We start from the raw sequence: 16419 nt of genomic DNA on the forward strand, positions 1-16419 counted from the left end.
AGAGGATGCCACCGTGAGCAAAGAAACCTTTTTTTGAGACAAAGAATCCTTTTGGCAACAGCCAGCAGCAAGGTTCCAGTAAAGGGGGGACTCAGCACAGGCCACACGGCTCCAGAGCCACGTGGGAAATGAACAGGGCAGGAGAGTGAGGCACCGAATTCACAGGCAGGTAACGGGTTTGACAGGTTGTGAGTAAATATTACGAATGCACGTCTGCTAAAGTTGCCTGTGCCTTCTCTCAGTGGTTTACATACTAAATCCTACCACCGGTATGCGTCAGGCTGTACCATTCTAAAATACATGGTTTCAATAATCTATTGTTGTTTCAGGACAATTCAATTTGTTGACATTTCCTGGGTTGGAGTATGTCCAAAGAAACTCGAAAATCTATGAGAAAGGTGTAATAATGAGCCATTTGGCTATATGCTTTGTCCCAAGAGAACTTTGTCCTAAAGTTTTTAGGAAGAGAATGCTGCCCACTGCTTTTTGCACCAAAGGAAACAGCATGAGTACTGGAGCAAAGATACCAAATCAAGCATCCTACTATCAGACAAAGGAGACGCTGGGTGGTGTATCTAGGCTCAGGCCCTTCTGATTATTTTGATACTGGGCAAAGGCCTGTCTCCTGATTCATCACATCTTATTTCTACTAATTGAGAAGGAGATGGATCTGTGAGTGAGACAGAAAAAAAATGTTTTTTTCACCCAGAATAAGGATATATATGATTAAACCCTGGGGTACAATGAAGATATGTTTCGATCTGCCTTACATAGCACTAAAAATCAGTCTATTAGCTGAGCCTCTGCTCCAAGGAGATGTAAAATATCAGAGACACCACCAAAAAAGAATGTTCTAGTAGCAACAGACATAGAGTGCCAAGGTGCTGGACCATGACAACAAGAGGTATCTGTTAACGAAGGATTTCCTACTTGAAGGGATTATCAGTGAATATAGAGAACAAGATTAGGAGGGACTGGTCAGTTTTAGGACAAAAGACATATTTTTCTTATTAAAAGGATCGTTTTAACATTAAAACTAAAATTGAGAGGTTTAGATCACCTCTGCAGAAATGCTTTCCTACGTATTACAGCATTACAGGGAGAAAAAAGGAACAGAATTGTGGTCTCAGAAATGAAAATCTGCTCCAGGCATGGCTGTGTTGTCCACTGGGTTCTACAGGAGTGATGCCTAACGCCTCTGAGATGCATAAAGGCTATGTAAACCCAGGAGACCTGAAAATAAATTTCATTACAAGATTTCAAAAAATTCCTCAAAATAAATAAAAATGTTTAAACATGTATAAAAGGACACATGTCAATTGTTAAATTATTTTGTACGTTGGCGACAATTCACAGCTTTCAATGTCTCCCTTAGCAATAATGAATGGTATCTGTTGAGAGGAATATTTCAAAACAAAATCACAGAAGCGATTTTTTAGATGTTGACAGCAAAACTATATCTACGATGTCATATGGGTGCATTTTTTATAACGCTTTATATGATGCAACATCCGTGGGGTCTGTGGTCTAGGCCTTACTTAAAAGCTTATTTATCCATGGTGAATTAAACACAGTCACGTGGGAATTCCAACTGAGCAAAACAGTTTGATGTTTCTGTCTTTACTGGCAATGTTGGGGAAAGAGAAAGAAGTCGACAGATAACCTTCAAGTGCTCATTAACTCTGTAGGACCCCACATTCACTGGTCACATAAAGAGTTGAGTCACATTGTCCTTTGGCAAAACCACAGGAACAGATGGTTACTGAGCAAGGTTGGGGATATCCCTTCTCTGAGGCACCTGTGAGAACAGGGGAGACTCATTCATGTGAAATGCTTAGAATGGAGTCTCGTCTGAAGACAAGAGCCTGGACTACTTGTCCAGTACCCACTCTTAACCAATGACTCCAGAGAAGAGTATTAGGTCTTCATGGGGATGGAGCACGTAACTTAAAAATAATAAGGCAAGCCCTTCACAAGCTGAGATGACAAGTGAAGAAGTGTGCATGTATCCCTGGAGGGGAGTGGGTGGAGGCCATGGGGTTGCATGTGGACTGCCCTTGTGAAATCCAAACCAGAAACAACAGAAGCAAAACACTTATTCCTGGTGGGTGACAGTGGCCTTGGAAACAAAACGCGACTGTGTTGAAGACTGTATTTCATTGTATGTGCACAGGGCCTAGAATTTCCATGGTGCACTCACATATGCGATGGCCAGGGGGGCATTCCCGAGAGGCAGGACGTGCAGCTGGGGAAGCTGCACCTCAGGAAGGCTACAAGACTTGTCCCGGCCACCCAGCCCGGTGGTGGGAGAACTCGAACTCAAACTTCTTACTCCTTCCCAGGTCTCTCTCATGCCAGATCTTAAGAGAGTGAAGCAGAAACTGAGGAAAGAAAGGAGCAGAGCTGTAAACTCTAAATGGTAATTTGGGACCTCATCTGTAAAATGACTCATATAAAAAGGGGGAAAAAACCCCCACATCAGTGTAGAGTAGGGAAAACCAAGTGGAGGAGTTCTTACATGCAGGGATTTCAGCGTCCAATGCGCTGATGAGATATAAAGAGACATCTTGGCCCATCGTTTGCCAAATTACACCATGGCCAGATGACTGGAATGCATCACAGAGTAAGAACATGATGGAGTGTTGAAAAAAATTAAAATACAATCTCATACAGTATTCATGTGGGGACAGCACTCAATCACTGCAGAGTGTTGATGGAGATTTAAAAATATACGGGGGGGGGGGGTAGGGCACGCGCAATTACTGCCAGGCCCATCCACATGCCATTTTAAGGAAAGGAATCTGCTCCGTTATAAGCAAAAAGGTATTATAAGAAAAGGAATCTCCATCTTTCAAAAAGTGGCAACGAGAAAAAACAACCTCCCGGTTCTGCTGATTTTTTTTTTTTCTGCTGATGTTTAACAGAATGTCATACTGATGTTTTTACGGAACAAATCTAACTTCCATCCCAATCCAGAAGTGGACGAGAATTTGCAAGGGGTGAAAATGCCTTGACCCCGCCCCTTTCCGTAGAGACCGGAAGGTTCCTCTCTGGCCCAAATCTGAAAATCACAGTCAGTGTGACAATCGGGACAAAGTACTCCGTCAAAGGAGGGAGGGAAGAGCTTGACAAGATGTGCAGAGGAATATTTTCATTTCTTCTTATTACATCCAACAGATTAATGAGAAAGCTCATGCAAAATGCGATGATGACCTAACGTTTTACAAAGTGAAGCAACAAAATCACCGAGGGTGAGGCACTGTAACATCACAGCAGCTGCCGAGAAACTGTTGGTTTGAAAAATAAAAGAAAAAAGGAAGAGAAATAAGGTGATGAGAAAGTAACCAAAGAAGGACAAACCATCCTGGCGGGGGAGGTAGAGAGCTGAGGTAGAAGACAGATACGGCACAAGTCACAGAGGCTGCAGGGGGAGGAGCCCGTGGCATGGGCACCGCTGGCCCCTCGTCCCTGGCAAGGATCATTTCCATTTTAGACCCTGGGAAAGGATGCATTTGAAAAAGAAAGGGTACCTTTTATTCTAACTGCTAAGGAGAGTTTAACTCAGGTTCTTTCTCTTGGCTGATGAGTAAGATTCGTCTGCGCTTGAAATTCTGTCCACATCTAAAGTTTTGAAATGTATTTTGTCGTCTAGCTACTTTCAGCCCCAGCAACCCCACTGTTATAGGGAAAGAAACCTTTAAATAATGCTTGAGAAGTTCATATGCTGCTCGGAGAAGCATTAAAAAGGTCAAGGAGACCAGGATCCTCACACCCATTTTTCTTCCCATTTTAAGAAGTGGGTGTTAAGAGAATGATGAATCAAACCAAAGCAGACAATTATTTGTTCTTATTTGTGTACCAGTCACTCCAGTTCCAAATTCAGCCCATCACTTATCCAATGATCTAAATGTTTCGTCTCTCTTCTAGAATATGAACACCCACTCTAAGACTTGGGAACGGTTTCATGAATAGATGGGTTAGTTGGAAGCCGGATTACGTTAACCACACCCAGGAGGATAGGACTAAAGATGAATCCCCAAAGAATGTTCCCACACATGTCTAGAATTGCGTGAAGCCCAAAGAAGAGTGCCAGGAGCTAGGAAGCCAGAGGCCTTGGAAGATGTCACCCACCAGAGGTGGCCCAGATTTATGATGGCCGGGGAACCTCACATCGGGAGTGCTTGCTGACACAGCTGGGTTGTTTGCACGCCCAACTGCTGTGTTTCTTTCACTGCTAGGAGCCTGGCCAGGGAGCACAGAGGAATTAGAAGGTCTAGGAAACCATCTTGATGGTATCTGCAGAGATTGGCCTCCAGGAATGCCATGACTTCTGAAAGCTCGGGAACTGTGACCTAATTCCGAGCAGAGAGGATAGGCCGGGAAACTTAGCGAGGAGGACAAAGAGTAACTAGATAACCATGAAGTCAAAGTGGTTAAGTTCACATCAGAATGTGCCGGGTGGAGGTGGAAGGAAGGACGTGGGAACGGCTCCGGGCTTCTCCCCCTTTGCTGGAACATTTGCACACGAGGGAGGTGCACGGGGGAAAGGAGGGATTCTGGGAAGCTTTGCAAAGAATCACGATCTTCTCCAGTAGGGTCTGTGGGTGCGCCTCTCCTAGACTCATGCCTGGGGCTGGGGGCACCGAGGGCCATGTGGTCATGCATCAAGAAGAGGTCATTTAGCGATGCAGCACTTCTTAGAGGCGTTGAGGCACTTGGAAGGATGCATGAATTCATGCCCCTCCTGCCCCGAGGTCCGCAGGAGTCTCTAAGGCCCTCCTTACTTGCAGTGATGGACAACTTGGGGCTGGTCACTTTGAAGATGTTGGGAGAGGACACACAAACGACCTTAGACCCTAACTCTTGAGTTGGACTACATCCTTGGGAGCGAGATCGCCGTGGGGATCTCACTGTGGTCCTCCAGGCTTCCTGAGCCTTCAGGGGTTCTTCAAGACCAACTCTAATAGGACAAGCTGGTCCACCTTTCTTCCGAGAGTGATGCTCCAACAGGAGTCTTGATCTGGCATCATTAATCTCTGCAGGTGCTACTGGCATTAGCTTAGCGGAGCCTAATTTCTCAGCCTTCTGAACACCTGCCATGATCAGGAGCTGTGAGTGTAGCTTAGCTGAGGGTTTCAACTTGGCAGGGCCAGAAAACGGTTTAGCAGTGGAGGAAGGTGGCACATCTCTGCCAGCCAGGACGCACATCAGCTGCTGTCTAACAGCAGAGTGATTCTGCTTAGCTGGAAGAACAGGTGGGTTATTAAAGGGTCGGTGCTGTACCTGGGAGTAGGATCACAAAATTGAGTTATTGATCTAAGAGAAAGAGGCAGCTGTTAGAGACACAGGTAAATACAAATCATCTTTATAGACTCTAAAGGAAAGTGATCAAAAACATTCTTTATGTGGAATCAAACGATTTTCTCTACAGATTCCGTTTTTCTAAGTTTTAAAAGAAAAAAAGTTTGGTTTCTGTAAAAATAGCACACGATCACCATAAAAGATTTAAGCAACATATGAGAATACAAGAAAGTTCAAAGAAAAAAATTGTTTGTGCTGCCCTTAAACAATCATCGTTAACATTGGGGTGACATCACTTCAAGAATTTTCTATATGTAAAAAAAAAAAAAAAAAAAAAAGAATTTTCTATATGTATATATATATATAAAAGAGAACAAAAAAATAAAAAGACGGGAATATGTTTATAAAAATGGGATCTTAGGTAAGAAATCTAGTTCTGGTAAGACTGTACTCTAGATAACTTGAAATAAGCTCTAGCACCTGAAGATACTAGAAGAAAATACAAAATACCACAAACATCCTCTTAAATGACTGGCTACGCTTACAAGGAAATAAAGGAAATCACTGGGTGCCACAAACAATGACAGACCTGAAAACCAGGGTTTTAAGCACACAGACTGACACAGCGACTTCTGGGAAGGTTGTTAAGCTTGGCTGATCTTGTTTTTTTTTCGCTCTGTCCATTGGGTCATCACCTTTTTTCCTCCCATCCAAAGAGTTTTAAATTAGATTTTTAAAATAGCTCATCACAAGGCCGAGTTCTTAAAAATCCGCCCTTACTCTAGTAGTTGAGCAAATGAAGAACCAGGGCTTTGGAAGTACTTGCAAAAGAACTAGCAATGACCTCTGATCCTGAAAGCAGATGCCACAACCGTGGGTCTGAGACCAACTGTGCCCCCATTCATACCGCAACGGAACAAGGGAGAGTCGGCGGCAGTGCTAACGATCACTTTTAGGGTCTAGGTACAGACAGGAAATGATTATACCTAAAATTCCCCAAGTCTTTATTGAATCATCTTCTTTCATGGGGGAAGTCATTAAATATCCTCATGCTGCAAACTCATTCGGACCCTTACGACAAAAGTGACTTTTCTACTTCCTGTTATTGTTTACAAAAATCCCCTGTATCCAAGAAGATACCAACAAAAAAAACAAAAAAACAAAAAAAACAAAACAAAACAAAAAACCCAAATCCCTGAAAAACAAAAATCACTAATGGATTAAGGTGCCTGCCAATTCTCTACAGAAATAATATTATGGCTCTTCCCAAAGCAAAGCATGCACTGCTCACGAGGCATCATTTTCCAGTTGCGTCGCACTAGTTTAATTCTCTACTTCTACTGGGTCAACTCACCGCAGCCACCGGCCCGGCCGGCGGGACATGGCTACACTTGCTGGAGCACTTACCTCCTTGGCCCATGCTGGCTTCTCGCTGGGACTCATCCCTTCCTTGTAATGGTACAGTGGCTTCTTCTCCACAGGCCTCTGCTCCTGCCGCTGATGCTGGAGGGAAACCAAGTAGTCTCTCTCTTGCTTCAGCTGTCTCTGTAGTCTTTCTGCTTGTCTCTGTTCTTCCAATTGTTTGCGTTTATATTCCTATCCGGACCAGGAAAGAGAAGCAAAGAAAGGGCCAAATCACCATATGGAAACCACTGGCCGGCACCGGAGAAGCATGCAGTGGAGCCCAGAGAGATGGTAACAAGAGGCCTGAACGCCAACAGAACCACAGAAGGATGTCAGGGCGTGTTACAGAGATAGGCTCCAGCCGGGGCTTAGCACGTCACGAAAACACTCTTGCCTTTGTGGCAATCCCTACAGCACACCCCCCATTGCAAAGTGACTTGTCCCTGACCTGTGACCAAGAGAGTAGCAATAAGAGGACATCTGGATGGTCAGCACCACCCCTACAGGGAGCCATCCACTTCCCGATTTAGTAACCAAACCATTCAAACATGTCCAATGAAGCCCCAAACTAAGTAAGTAGCTACAGGTATTGCTCAAATCCTCTTTCGTTTAACAAAAGTTGGTCCAACGAAGGCCATTGGCAAGCATATGCAGAGGCTGAAAAATATCATAGGGCCGCTGAAGAAGAAGCTCAGGTAAAAAAAAAAAAATACATCGAGAAGCTCATTTGGAGAGCAGTGCGATAATAATAAAAAAAGCCCTTCAAGTGGAAGCCGCGTGAGCAGGGAACACAAAATGTTCCCATCGTGAGGGTAAAACTAATAGTCTGCAGATGAAATATGACTGCAGAGCTGAGTGGGTTCCTACAGAAGAGGTGCCTTTTGCTGTGATTGTATTCCAGCACGTTGCAAATGACCTTAACAATTACCCTGCGATAAACACAGTGGGCCTCGAAAACAGCCCGAACTGGTAATACGCCCGGATTCGTGCGAAAGTTTCGCAAAGAGAAGGAGGCACTAAGGAGTGCCTCCAAGTGCCTCACATGTATTCGGGTGGCAAACTAGGTCAGGAAACGTAGTAAGCCCCCACGAGCCTTTGGAGGTCCATGGGGCTCGGAGGACCCCCCCCCCCCAGGACCGGCGTGTTAGGGGGCACACACAAGGACACACGCGCACACACGCAGGAGGAACACAGAGCAGGTGACTGGCCCTCGGCTTTCCCATTACCAGAAGTAGAGCTTGTTCATGCAGTAGCTGCTGCTGCAAGATCTCTAACTGTCTCTGCTCCTCCTCTAACTGTCGCCTGATGTACTCCTGGAGAGGTAGGCAGCAGAGCACGCACAGCGACACAGGAGGGAGAGAGAGAGAAAAAGAACCGGTAATTTCAAAGGTGACAAGAGCTGCCGAGGAAAGTGTGGAAGGAAGGAGGGAAATAAAAAAAACAAACAAAAAAACAAAAAAAACCACCAAAAACCAAAATATACCCAGACACGTCCTCTCACCACACGGGGAAAGTAGGGAAGCAAAAGCCCTTGTTGGCGGCCCGAAGCCCCAGGCCTCGCGGCTCTCATGAACGCGGCCAGTTCGAAAGTTTTCCAGCGCAGGCTCCCCGCCCCGGCTCCCCACGCAGCAAGGCCAGGGGTTCAGGGGCTCCTGTGCGCGGCGGGAAGGAATCCTCGTGGGCTGTGGTCGGCCCGCGAGTGTCACAGGAGGGCCCGCGGAGGCTGGGGTGTGACCGTCACTCGCACCCAGGGCCCCGCACCCGCGCGGCCGGACGCTGTGCGAACAGAAAAGCCCTTCCGAAGCCACGGCCGGGCCGGCTCGCTGATCGGGCCTCGGGGCCACGTTCCCAGGAGCCCCCACCCCGGGGCTGGGGGGACCCCAAGATCAAGGTGGGTCAGGAGGCTCGGCCTGGCAGGAAACCAGGCGCCACGTGGGCATCGCCACCAGTGGGCATTGCTAGGGCTGTGTGTCCTGCTTCTGGAAGGGGCGAGAGGAGCGGGCTGATGAGCAGTCCCGGGGACCCCCCCTCCACCCCCAGGGTGGCTGGTTCAAGAGCTTCCTCCCGGGCAACCCCCCTCCACCCTCCGGGGTGGCTGGTTCAGGAGCTCCTTCCCGGGGAAACCCCTCCAACCCCCCACCCCCAGCCCCGGTGGCTGTCTCAGGAGCTCCGCCCTGGGGACCCCCTCCACTCCCCCGGGGCAGCTGGTTCAGGCACTCCATCCCGGGGACCCCCTCCCAGGGTTGCTGGCTCAGGAGCTTCCTCCCGGGGACCCCCCAGGGTGGCTGGCTCAGGAGCTCCACCCGGGGACCCCAGGGACCCCCCCCAGGGTGGCTGGCTCAGGAGGTTTTACCCAGGGACCCCAGGGACGCCCCCCAGGGTGGCTGGCTCAGGAGCTCCCTCCCGGGGACCCCAGGGACCCCCCCAGGGTGGCTGGCTCAGGAGCTCCACCGGGGACCCCCCCCTCCAGGGTGGCTGGCTCAGGAGCTGTCCTGGGGACCCCAGGGACCCTCCCCCAGGGCGGCTGGCTCAGGAGCTCCGTCCCGGGGACCCCCCACCCCCCCACCTGCTCAGGAGCGCCTACCTGCTCGTGCTCGGCGCGCCTCCTCTCCTCCTCCCGCCGCATCTGCTCCTCGTAGTGGCGGCGCTGCTCCCGCTCCTGCTGCTTCCGCAGCTCCTTCTCCCGCCGCTGTTGCTGCGGGGCCACAAGCAGGGGAGCGTGAGCGGGGGACAGGGCGCAGGGCCTTCCGACGGTGGGGGCACCGAGAGCAAGCCGGGGCCACGCAGGTCCCCGCAGGTCCCCGCGGCCGTGCCATGGGCTCCCCGGGTTTTACTCCCCCGGGGCTCCCGCCCGGTGCACCCACGCCCGCCGGGCCAGCGGTTCCACTCAGGGGCAGGAGGCCCCCGCCGCATGGGGACATAGGACATGTGACACGTCAGCAAACCGCTGAGGAGATTCTGCGGGTCCTACACGCGTGGGCAGAGCTCGCCACCCGGTCTCTGACACGCGCAGGACAAACATTGCACAGGTGAGAGAAAGCAGGATCCACGGCGATCAAGTGACCTGTTCGAGGCCATTCGGGAATTAATGGCCACAATTCACTGCCTCTGACCCCATCCGCCACCCCATCTGCTACCCCACGCTGCCTTTCTTTACTCTCTGGAGTATTCTCCGGCCCGTGTGCATTTCAACTTCTCATTAAGACCCTTACACGCGCATCACGGACAGTGGACAGGGTGACGGGCCTTTCGTGCTCGGCCTTACTTAATCGTCGCAAAGATCTGCTGACGTGGAGGTTACTATTACCATCCCCAGGCCCCATGAGAAAACGGAAGCGCGGAGACATCCGGCAGTTGCCCAAGGTCCCCCTCCTGTCGCAGGTCATGCCCCCCAGTCGGTGGCGGAGCTTGATTTCAAAGCACAGAAGATGAAGAGGCAACAGCAGTGATAGACGGAAACAATCCAGCTCTTCCTCGTGCTCTGGGAAAGGGAGCCCACCTCGGGGTAGTCACAGCAACCAACGGTTCTCGGTGGGACAGTACCGTCCCCCAATCCCTGGAGCATTGGGAATGTGCAGGGCCCTGGGGGAGTTCTTCTCTCGTCTCTAGGACCACAGGCCGTGCCTGGCACTTCGTGTGAGGGGCCAGGGATGCCGAACATCCCATAATGCACAGGACGCTCACGCATCACAGTGTCTTCCTACACCACATGCCATCCGTGCTCCTTTTGAGAAGGGCTGCAGCCCTATACTGGCATTAGGATTTCTTCTTCCTCGAACATGAGGTTTGGGGGAATCCATGCGAGCGGCTCATTCCCCTTTAACATTCTCAACAGCACTTTGCTGCCCGGCTGAGAAGATGGGAGTTACTCAAAGCAGAATGGACCCGGCCTATATCACACTGACAAGCAAGCTTAGGGCAACCAGGGAAAGAACCTTCTGGTACAAAAGCTCTCCGTCACAGGCCCAGCTAAACCAGGCAGACGTTGGAAACGCCAAAGAAGCCCACGAACGGGGAGGCCTTCCGAAGGTGGCTCCCGCCTGCAAGCCCCGGGCCTGCTGTCTTCCAATGACCCCTGACGCTCGGAGATAAGCTACAATTTTTTGAGACTCGGGATCAAGTTGGAGATCAAGAATTACTCGTCCTCCTTAGACTGCAGGGGATAGGGGGCCACTGTAGGACTTTCTGCAAATGCCAGGACCCGACTTGCATTCTCAAGGGGCCTCCGGACAGCCGTGGGAGGGGGCAAGACTGGAAGCCGAAGTGCACAGCGAGGCCGTTCTCTGGGTGCAGCCAGAAATGACAGGGCACCCATGAGTCAGGCAAAGGCAGCGGGGGACCCACGTTCACACTCGCGGCTGAGAACGGAGACGCAGCCAAAACGCAGACAGACTCAAAGCTACCCAGATTTCCAGCTCTTCTAACAGGACTGGAGTGGACGCCAACTTAGAAGGAGAAATTAGAATTAGGCCAAAATAAAATAGGCAGGATTTGGGGACTATGGGGCTTGGGAGGGTGAGGGAAATTCCTGGCCAAGGAGCAGGGCAGACGGTTTGAAACAGGAGGAAAAGCAGGTTTGGGGAAAGGAACGAGGGGTATATTGGGGGATGGGGATGAGTCCAGCTCCAGACGTGTAATTATTTGTTTTACAGAAAAATAATACCGGAAGATGCGAGTAGAAAACATCATCAGAGGAACTGCCTGAATAATTTGGATTACAGACCCAAAACAGAGATCTTTCCAACACTCAACCCAAGTGAATCAATGCCAGCGCAGAGGATAGAATAATTATGTGTACAGATCTGGCTCCTGGCAGGAACTAGCCCTACTTTAGCTAACATCTCAAGTTTTTTACTCCCACCACTGGCCTCTTTCTGGACAAAAAAATAAAATAATCAAGGCTTTTGAAGATTTAGCTGATTTTTATGTGAAGGATTTGTACATTTTCAACCCCTTTGCCGGGAATCAATACTGTTTTATAATTACATGCCACTCAGGTGCTTGTGCAAGGTGTACACAGTATTGATTGCAACTCAAGAGGGTCTGTAGTTTCTGAGAAAGACACTCAGAAGTGACTAATAATTAATAATGATCTCACTCAGATCAGCTGCCGCTAACGCACGGAGGCATCTGCCAGGGCTTCGGTTCCTGTGGCGAGGTTGGAAAAATAAATCACTTCCCCCAACCTTCTGAGGGCACCTTGCCAATTTCCAGCTGCTGTGTTTCAACGCCAATGCCTTTCCCGGAAATATCTTTGCTCTCTTTCCTCCTGGGCGTGGGGCTATTTGAGGGGACATACCAAAGGCCGGGTCGCTGACCTCAAGCAGACACCTCACCTCTACAAAGCTCTGATGACGCCCGCTAGAAGCAGCTCATTGAGGGAAGGCCTGTGCTTGATTCCCGCTGGACCCGCAGCCCCCCACGTGTGGCTGGGCACCTGGCAGGGACACGGAAGGTTCTTTGGACTGAACCAAGGAAGAAATTTGGGGCAAAAGAGGGCAACACAGTATCTTACATTTCCTTGGAGGCATTTTCTGTCTCATCAAACCTTAGAGTTTATATCATACTGTGCCTTAAATTATGGTTATCTGAGTGTGTCTTACCTACTCTACAATCTCGCTGAAAGCTATTTGTGGGCAGGATCTCTGTTCCACTCCACTTTTTATCTCCCACTAACTCCCAGTACGTCCCTGATACCATTGATCTTTGTTGCACTTAATACAGTAAACTGGGTTGCAAGAGGGGAGGAGAAAGGCTAGCAGAGCTTCAGACAACCCCTCCACCCTTCTATGCCTTTCTGGGCCAGAATATTCTTTTGTGTTGAGCACAGACAATGCCCGAGAGTATTTTTCTTTTCTTTTCTTTTTTTAAAAAAGATTTTATTTATTTATTCATGAGAGACACACACAGAGACAGGTGGAAACATGGACAGAGGGAGAACAGGCTCCCTGCCAGGAGCCTGATGCTCAGGGATCACGCCCTGAACTGAAGGCAGACGCTCAATTGCTGAGCTACCCAGGCTTCCCCTGAGAGTATTTTTCTAAACCGAGAGCATTGGCATGGCATCTATTTGCCATCTTAAAGAAAGGCGGGAAAATAAAATAAGGGAATAAGAATCTAACCATTTCTAAATTTCATTTAAATTATGCATACAGTTGACAGCGGTCCTATTGTCAAAAAGGAATGGCTTACACCAACTATCCTAAAACTTTTGACCAATGCCCCACCTTTACTGAACTACCTAGAAGTATATTTTCATCCACATCTTGTATCACTTAAATTAGATATCCAATAGGTTTTTTATAAGTTTCTTAAATTTTTTTTCCCTGGTTGGGGGATGACTGATAATACCCACTGAAAATTTTCCAGGCTAAAATCACTATTACTGCCTTGCTCTAAAGGAGTAGGTCACTGAGGTCTTCTTGTCCTTCTGTCTTCTTAAAATGTTTTTTTTTTTTTAATTTTTATTTATTTATGATAGTCACAGAGAGAGAGAGAGAGGAGAGAGAGGCAGAGACATAGGCAGAAGGAGAAGCAGGCTCCATGTACCGGGAGCCCGACGTGGGATTCGATCCCGGGTCTCCAGGATCGCGCCCTGGGCCAAAGGCAGGCGCTAAACCGCTGCGCCACCCAGGGATCCCTTGTCCTTCTGTCTTCTATGGATCTTCCCAAAGAATAATTTTGTTTAGAGTAGTTTTGGTTCTCCCCCAGGGTGTTCCCCTCAGGCTCCCTCGAGTGGAGGCTGTGTGGCTGTATTTCAAGGATGTGAACTGGTCAGTTTATCCAAATGAAATAATCCTGTTCCCTTGCTCAGGGGAAGGGTTATCCATTACACCTAAATTGATTATGCAGAGTTTTGGCTCTTTAAATTCTTGCAAGACAATATCACCTTAACTCTTAAGTATTCAATTCTTATTAAAGTTGAAACAAATAATCTCATGGCTGGTCATCTCAAAAGCCATGGTGTTGATCTGTCTTTCCTTTGTTTGTGTTTTTGTTTTTGTTTTGTTTTTAAATGATCCTTTTAAATTAAGTTTAACCAGCAGAAAGGTGTGAACTCCACTAGGGTGCTCTGGCTCTCGTAGAATTGACTTTTGATGAACTGTCCGGCCAGACCCTGCATTTCACAATGTTATCAGAACAGCTGAATAAAGCTAAGCACTGTGTTTGTGGGAGGAACATCGCCTCCCACATTCTTCGCAGCACTACTCAACCATGACTAGGCAAATGTACAGGTTCTCAGTTATCTCAGAAAGCTTGCTCGAGCAGCACATTTACTTGTATCCACTGGACAACGTGAATCTCAAACCACTCGAGTTCACCTCTTTTCTCAGGGGCTAGGGTTCTCAGAGTCAGACTGGTGGCCCCCTTCAGGCACCTGTGCCCAGGGGCACCATGTTGTGAAATGACCCTACCTGGCTTTATCTTGTTTTTCTCTTCTGCTTTATAATCCCTTCTACTTAATATTCTCTTCTATAAGAATTTTAGTTGCTGTATTAATCCTTGTAAGCAACCTTACGTCCTCTTTCTGAAACGAAGAAAAATCACAAAGGCTATGCACAAACAAATGAAAAATAAATCGTGGTTCTCATGAGAGACACCTAACTCTGGGAAATAAACAAGGGGTAGTGGAAGGGGAGGTGGGCAGGGGGTTGGGGTGACTGGGTGATGGGCACTGAGGGGGGCACTTGGCGGGATGAGCACTGGGTGTTATGCTAAATGTTGGCAAATTGAACTCCAATTTAAAAAATTTAAAAAAAATCTTGGTTCTCCACAGATTTTATGACCTCAAAACCTCTCTTGGAAAGATCAAAAGGAGATAAACAATAAATTTAGACTTGTAATTTGGTTCTTTGTTTAAGAAGGTGGCACCTCTGTCGATATCACCTGAGCAAGTGGTTAAAGTTGTTTTTACAGCAATGGGGGCAGTTCCCTCTGATCCCACCACACCCTCTCACTGAAGGGCTGTGAAAGTGAGCAATGATGGCCCGCATAGAACTGGCTGGCACCGAAGGGAAACAACACAGTCTCCTTCCTAATATAAAAGATCATACAGTGCACCGGAGCAAATGTGGCTAAATGCAGCTCACCCATCGTTCTAGAACATGGAATCTTTTGGGAAAAAAGTACAGGATTAAAATCTGTATGTATGGCATTATTTTTACCTAAAAAAGTACTGCATCACTGACTATTCTAATTATAGGCTCACGTTAGCTCTGTCAGGCCAGTGAGGCAGATGTCATTTTCTTTATTTTCCTTTCCGACTCTAAAGAAGGTTCATTGCCTTTCAATGGCCACATGCTAAGTTGAGGGACGATCATGAAATGAATACAAATCGTATCAGGCAGTGTCTATGGATGTCAGGTGTTTGCTTGGCCGGGTGATTTACATGCTTCAACTCATTAAATCTCACAATATGACTACACACTTTATTACCATTTTACAGATAAGCAAATTGAGGCTTAAGAGGTAAACTGTTCCTTGTCACACAGCTGGAAGATAGTGGAGCTTGGAATCAAGCCCAGGTTGGTCTGACTCCATGTTATTTCCACTCCATGCCCTACCACTGCCCAGCCCTGGTACCTAGAAGAATGTTCCAGTGGTTGGAGAGGTAATGGGAAGCGCAGTTCCGAGTATGCAGGGAGTCACTGAGCAAAAGATACCTCATCTATCCTACCACCATCAGCATTTTCTTCAATATCCTTAAGAGGGATCCCTGGGTGGCGCAGCGGTTTGGCGCCTGCCTTTGGCCCAGGGCGCGATCCTGGAGACCCGGGATCGAATCCCACGTCGGGCTCCCGGTGCATGGGGCCTGCTTCTCCCTCTGCCTGTGTCTCTGCCTCTCTCTCTCTCTCTCTCTCTGTGACTATCATGAATAAATAAATAAAATCTTTAAAAAAAATATCCTTAAGAAATTCCAGATGGGATACTTGGCTGTTTTTTCTATTTACTGAATGTTCGGATTGAATTTGAATCTTGTTCTCATGACAGTCCTATAGATTTGGGGCTCTGGGTCCATCTATTATATGCATTACATTTCCCAATATATAGACTCAGGGGTAATACCCATGTTTGAGAATGAATATCCCATAGCTGCAGTGACATGTCACCGGGAGAAGAGGGGGTAGGTAAGAGAGGCCTTAGGGCCTGGGCAAAGAACACTGGATCAGAAATAGTAAGACTAGGCTCTGGTCCCGCTTTGCCATAAAAACAAACATTTAGACCACAGTCTCAATAAATATTTTTCTAACAAATGAGTGAATGTTAAATGACCTTGAATATAAGTCACCATAACCCAACCTTCAGCATGGGAGCAGGCTAGGTGACCTCACAAGTCTGTTCATCTAGCCTAAGCAAGGATGTATTGTGGAGAGCCCAACTAACAAATCAGAAAGAGAAGTGAAACAGTAGAATTTGGGTTTGCTCTTGAACAGCTCCACTTGTTTCTCAACTTGGGTGACCTCCTGGAAGGGCTGAGAGAGGACCCCATGGACCATGGAAGACCTGAGTTGGCCTCCAGAAAACAGGCCAGCAGCTGACACAGGATCAAGTTGGGCTCCTTGGCAAATACCTCAAACCGTCCCCTCAACAAAGAAGCTCTCTGTTCAAAGACACTTGGAGTGAAAGGACCCAGTGTGCCCTTTTGAATCGACCTCACAGCACACATGCCCCTCACTTAAGTAGGACTGTTCTGTAACAAGCCTAACAGCAGCT

At 48.1% G+C, this 16419-nt stretch overlaps 1 protein-coding gene across 8 annotated transcripts in view; it reads right to left on the reverse strand.

Annotated features, from left to right (window-relative positions):
- The window catches only part of TNIK (TRAF2 and NCK interacting kinase), a 377380-nt gene that overhangs the window by 58653 nt on the left and 302308 nt on the right, over positions 1–16419 (reverse strand). For 5 of the 8 annotated variants that reach the window (XM_077880327.1, XM_077880328.1, XM_077880326.1 and 2 more), the window contains 3 exons: positions 9290–9400; positions 7932–8018; positions 6709–6897 (listed from right to left, as the gene is read on the reverse strand). In XM_077880327.1, the coding sequence (XP_077736453.1) occupies positions 6709–6897; positions 7932–8018; positions 9290–9400 (387 nt within the window). The remainder of the gene's footprint in view (positions 1–6708; positions 6898–7931; positions 8019–9289; positions 9401–16419) is intronic. The other 3 variants (XM_077880331.1, XM_077880329.1, XM_077880332.1) reach the window with 1 other exon arrangement.

The sequence above is a fragment of the Canis aureus genome, chromosome 31, assembly GCF_053574225.1.
Source record: "Canis aureus isolate CA01 chromosome 31, VMU_Caureus_v.1.0, whole genome shotgun sequence".
In the NCBI taxonomy this organism is placed as follows: Eukaryota; Metazoa; Chordata; class Mammalia; order Carnivora; family Canidae; genus Canis; species Canis aureus.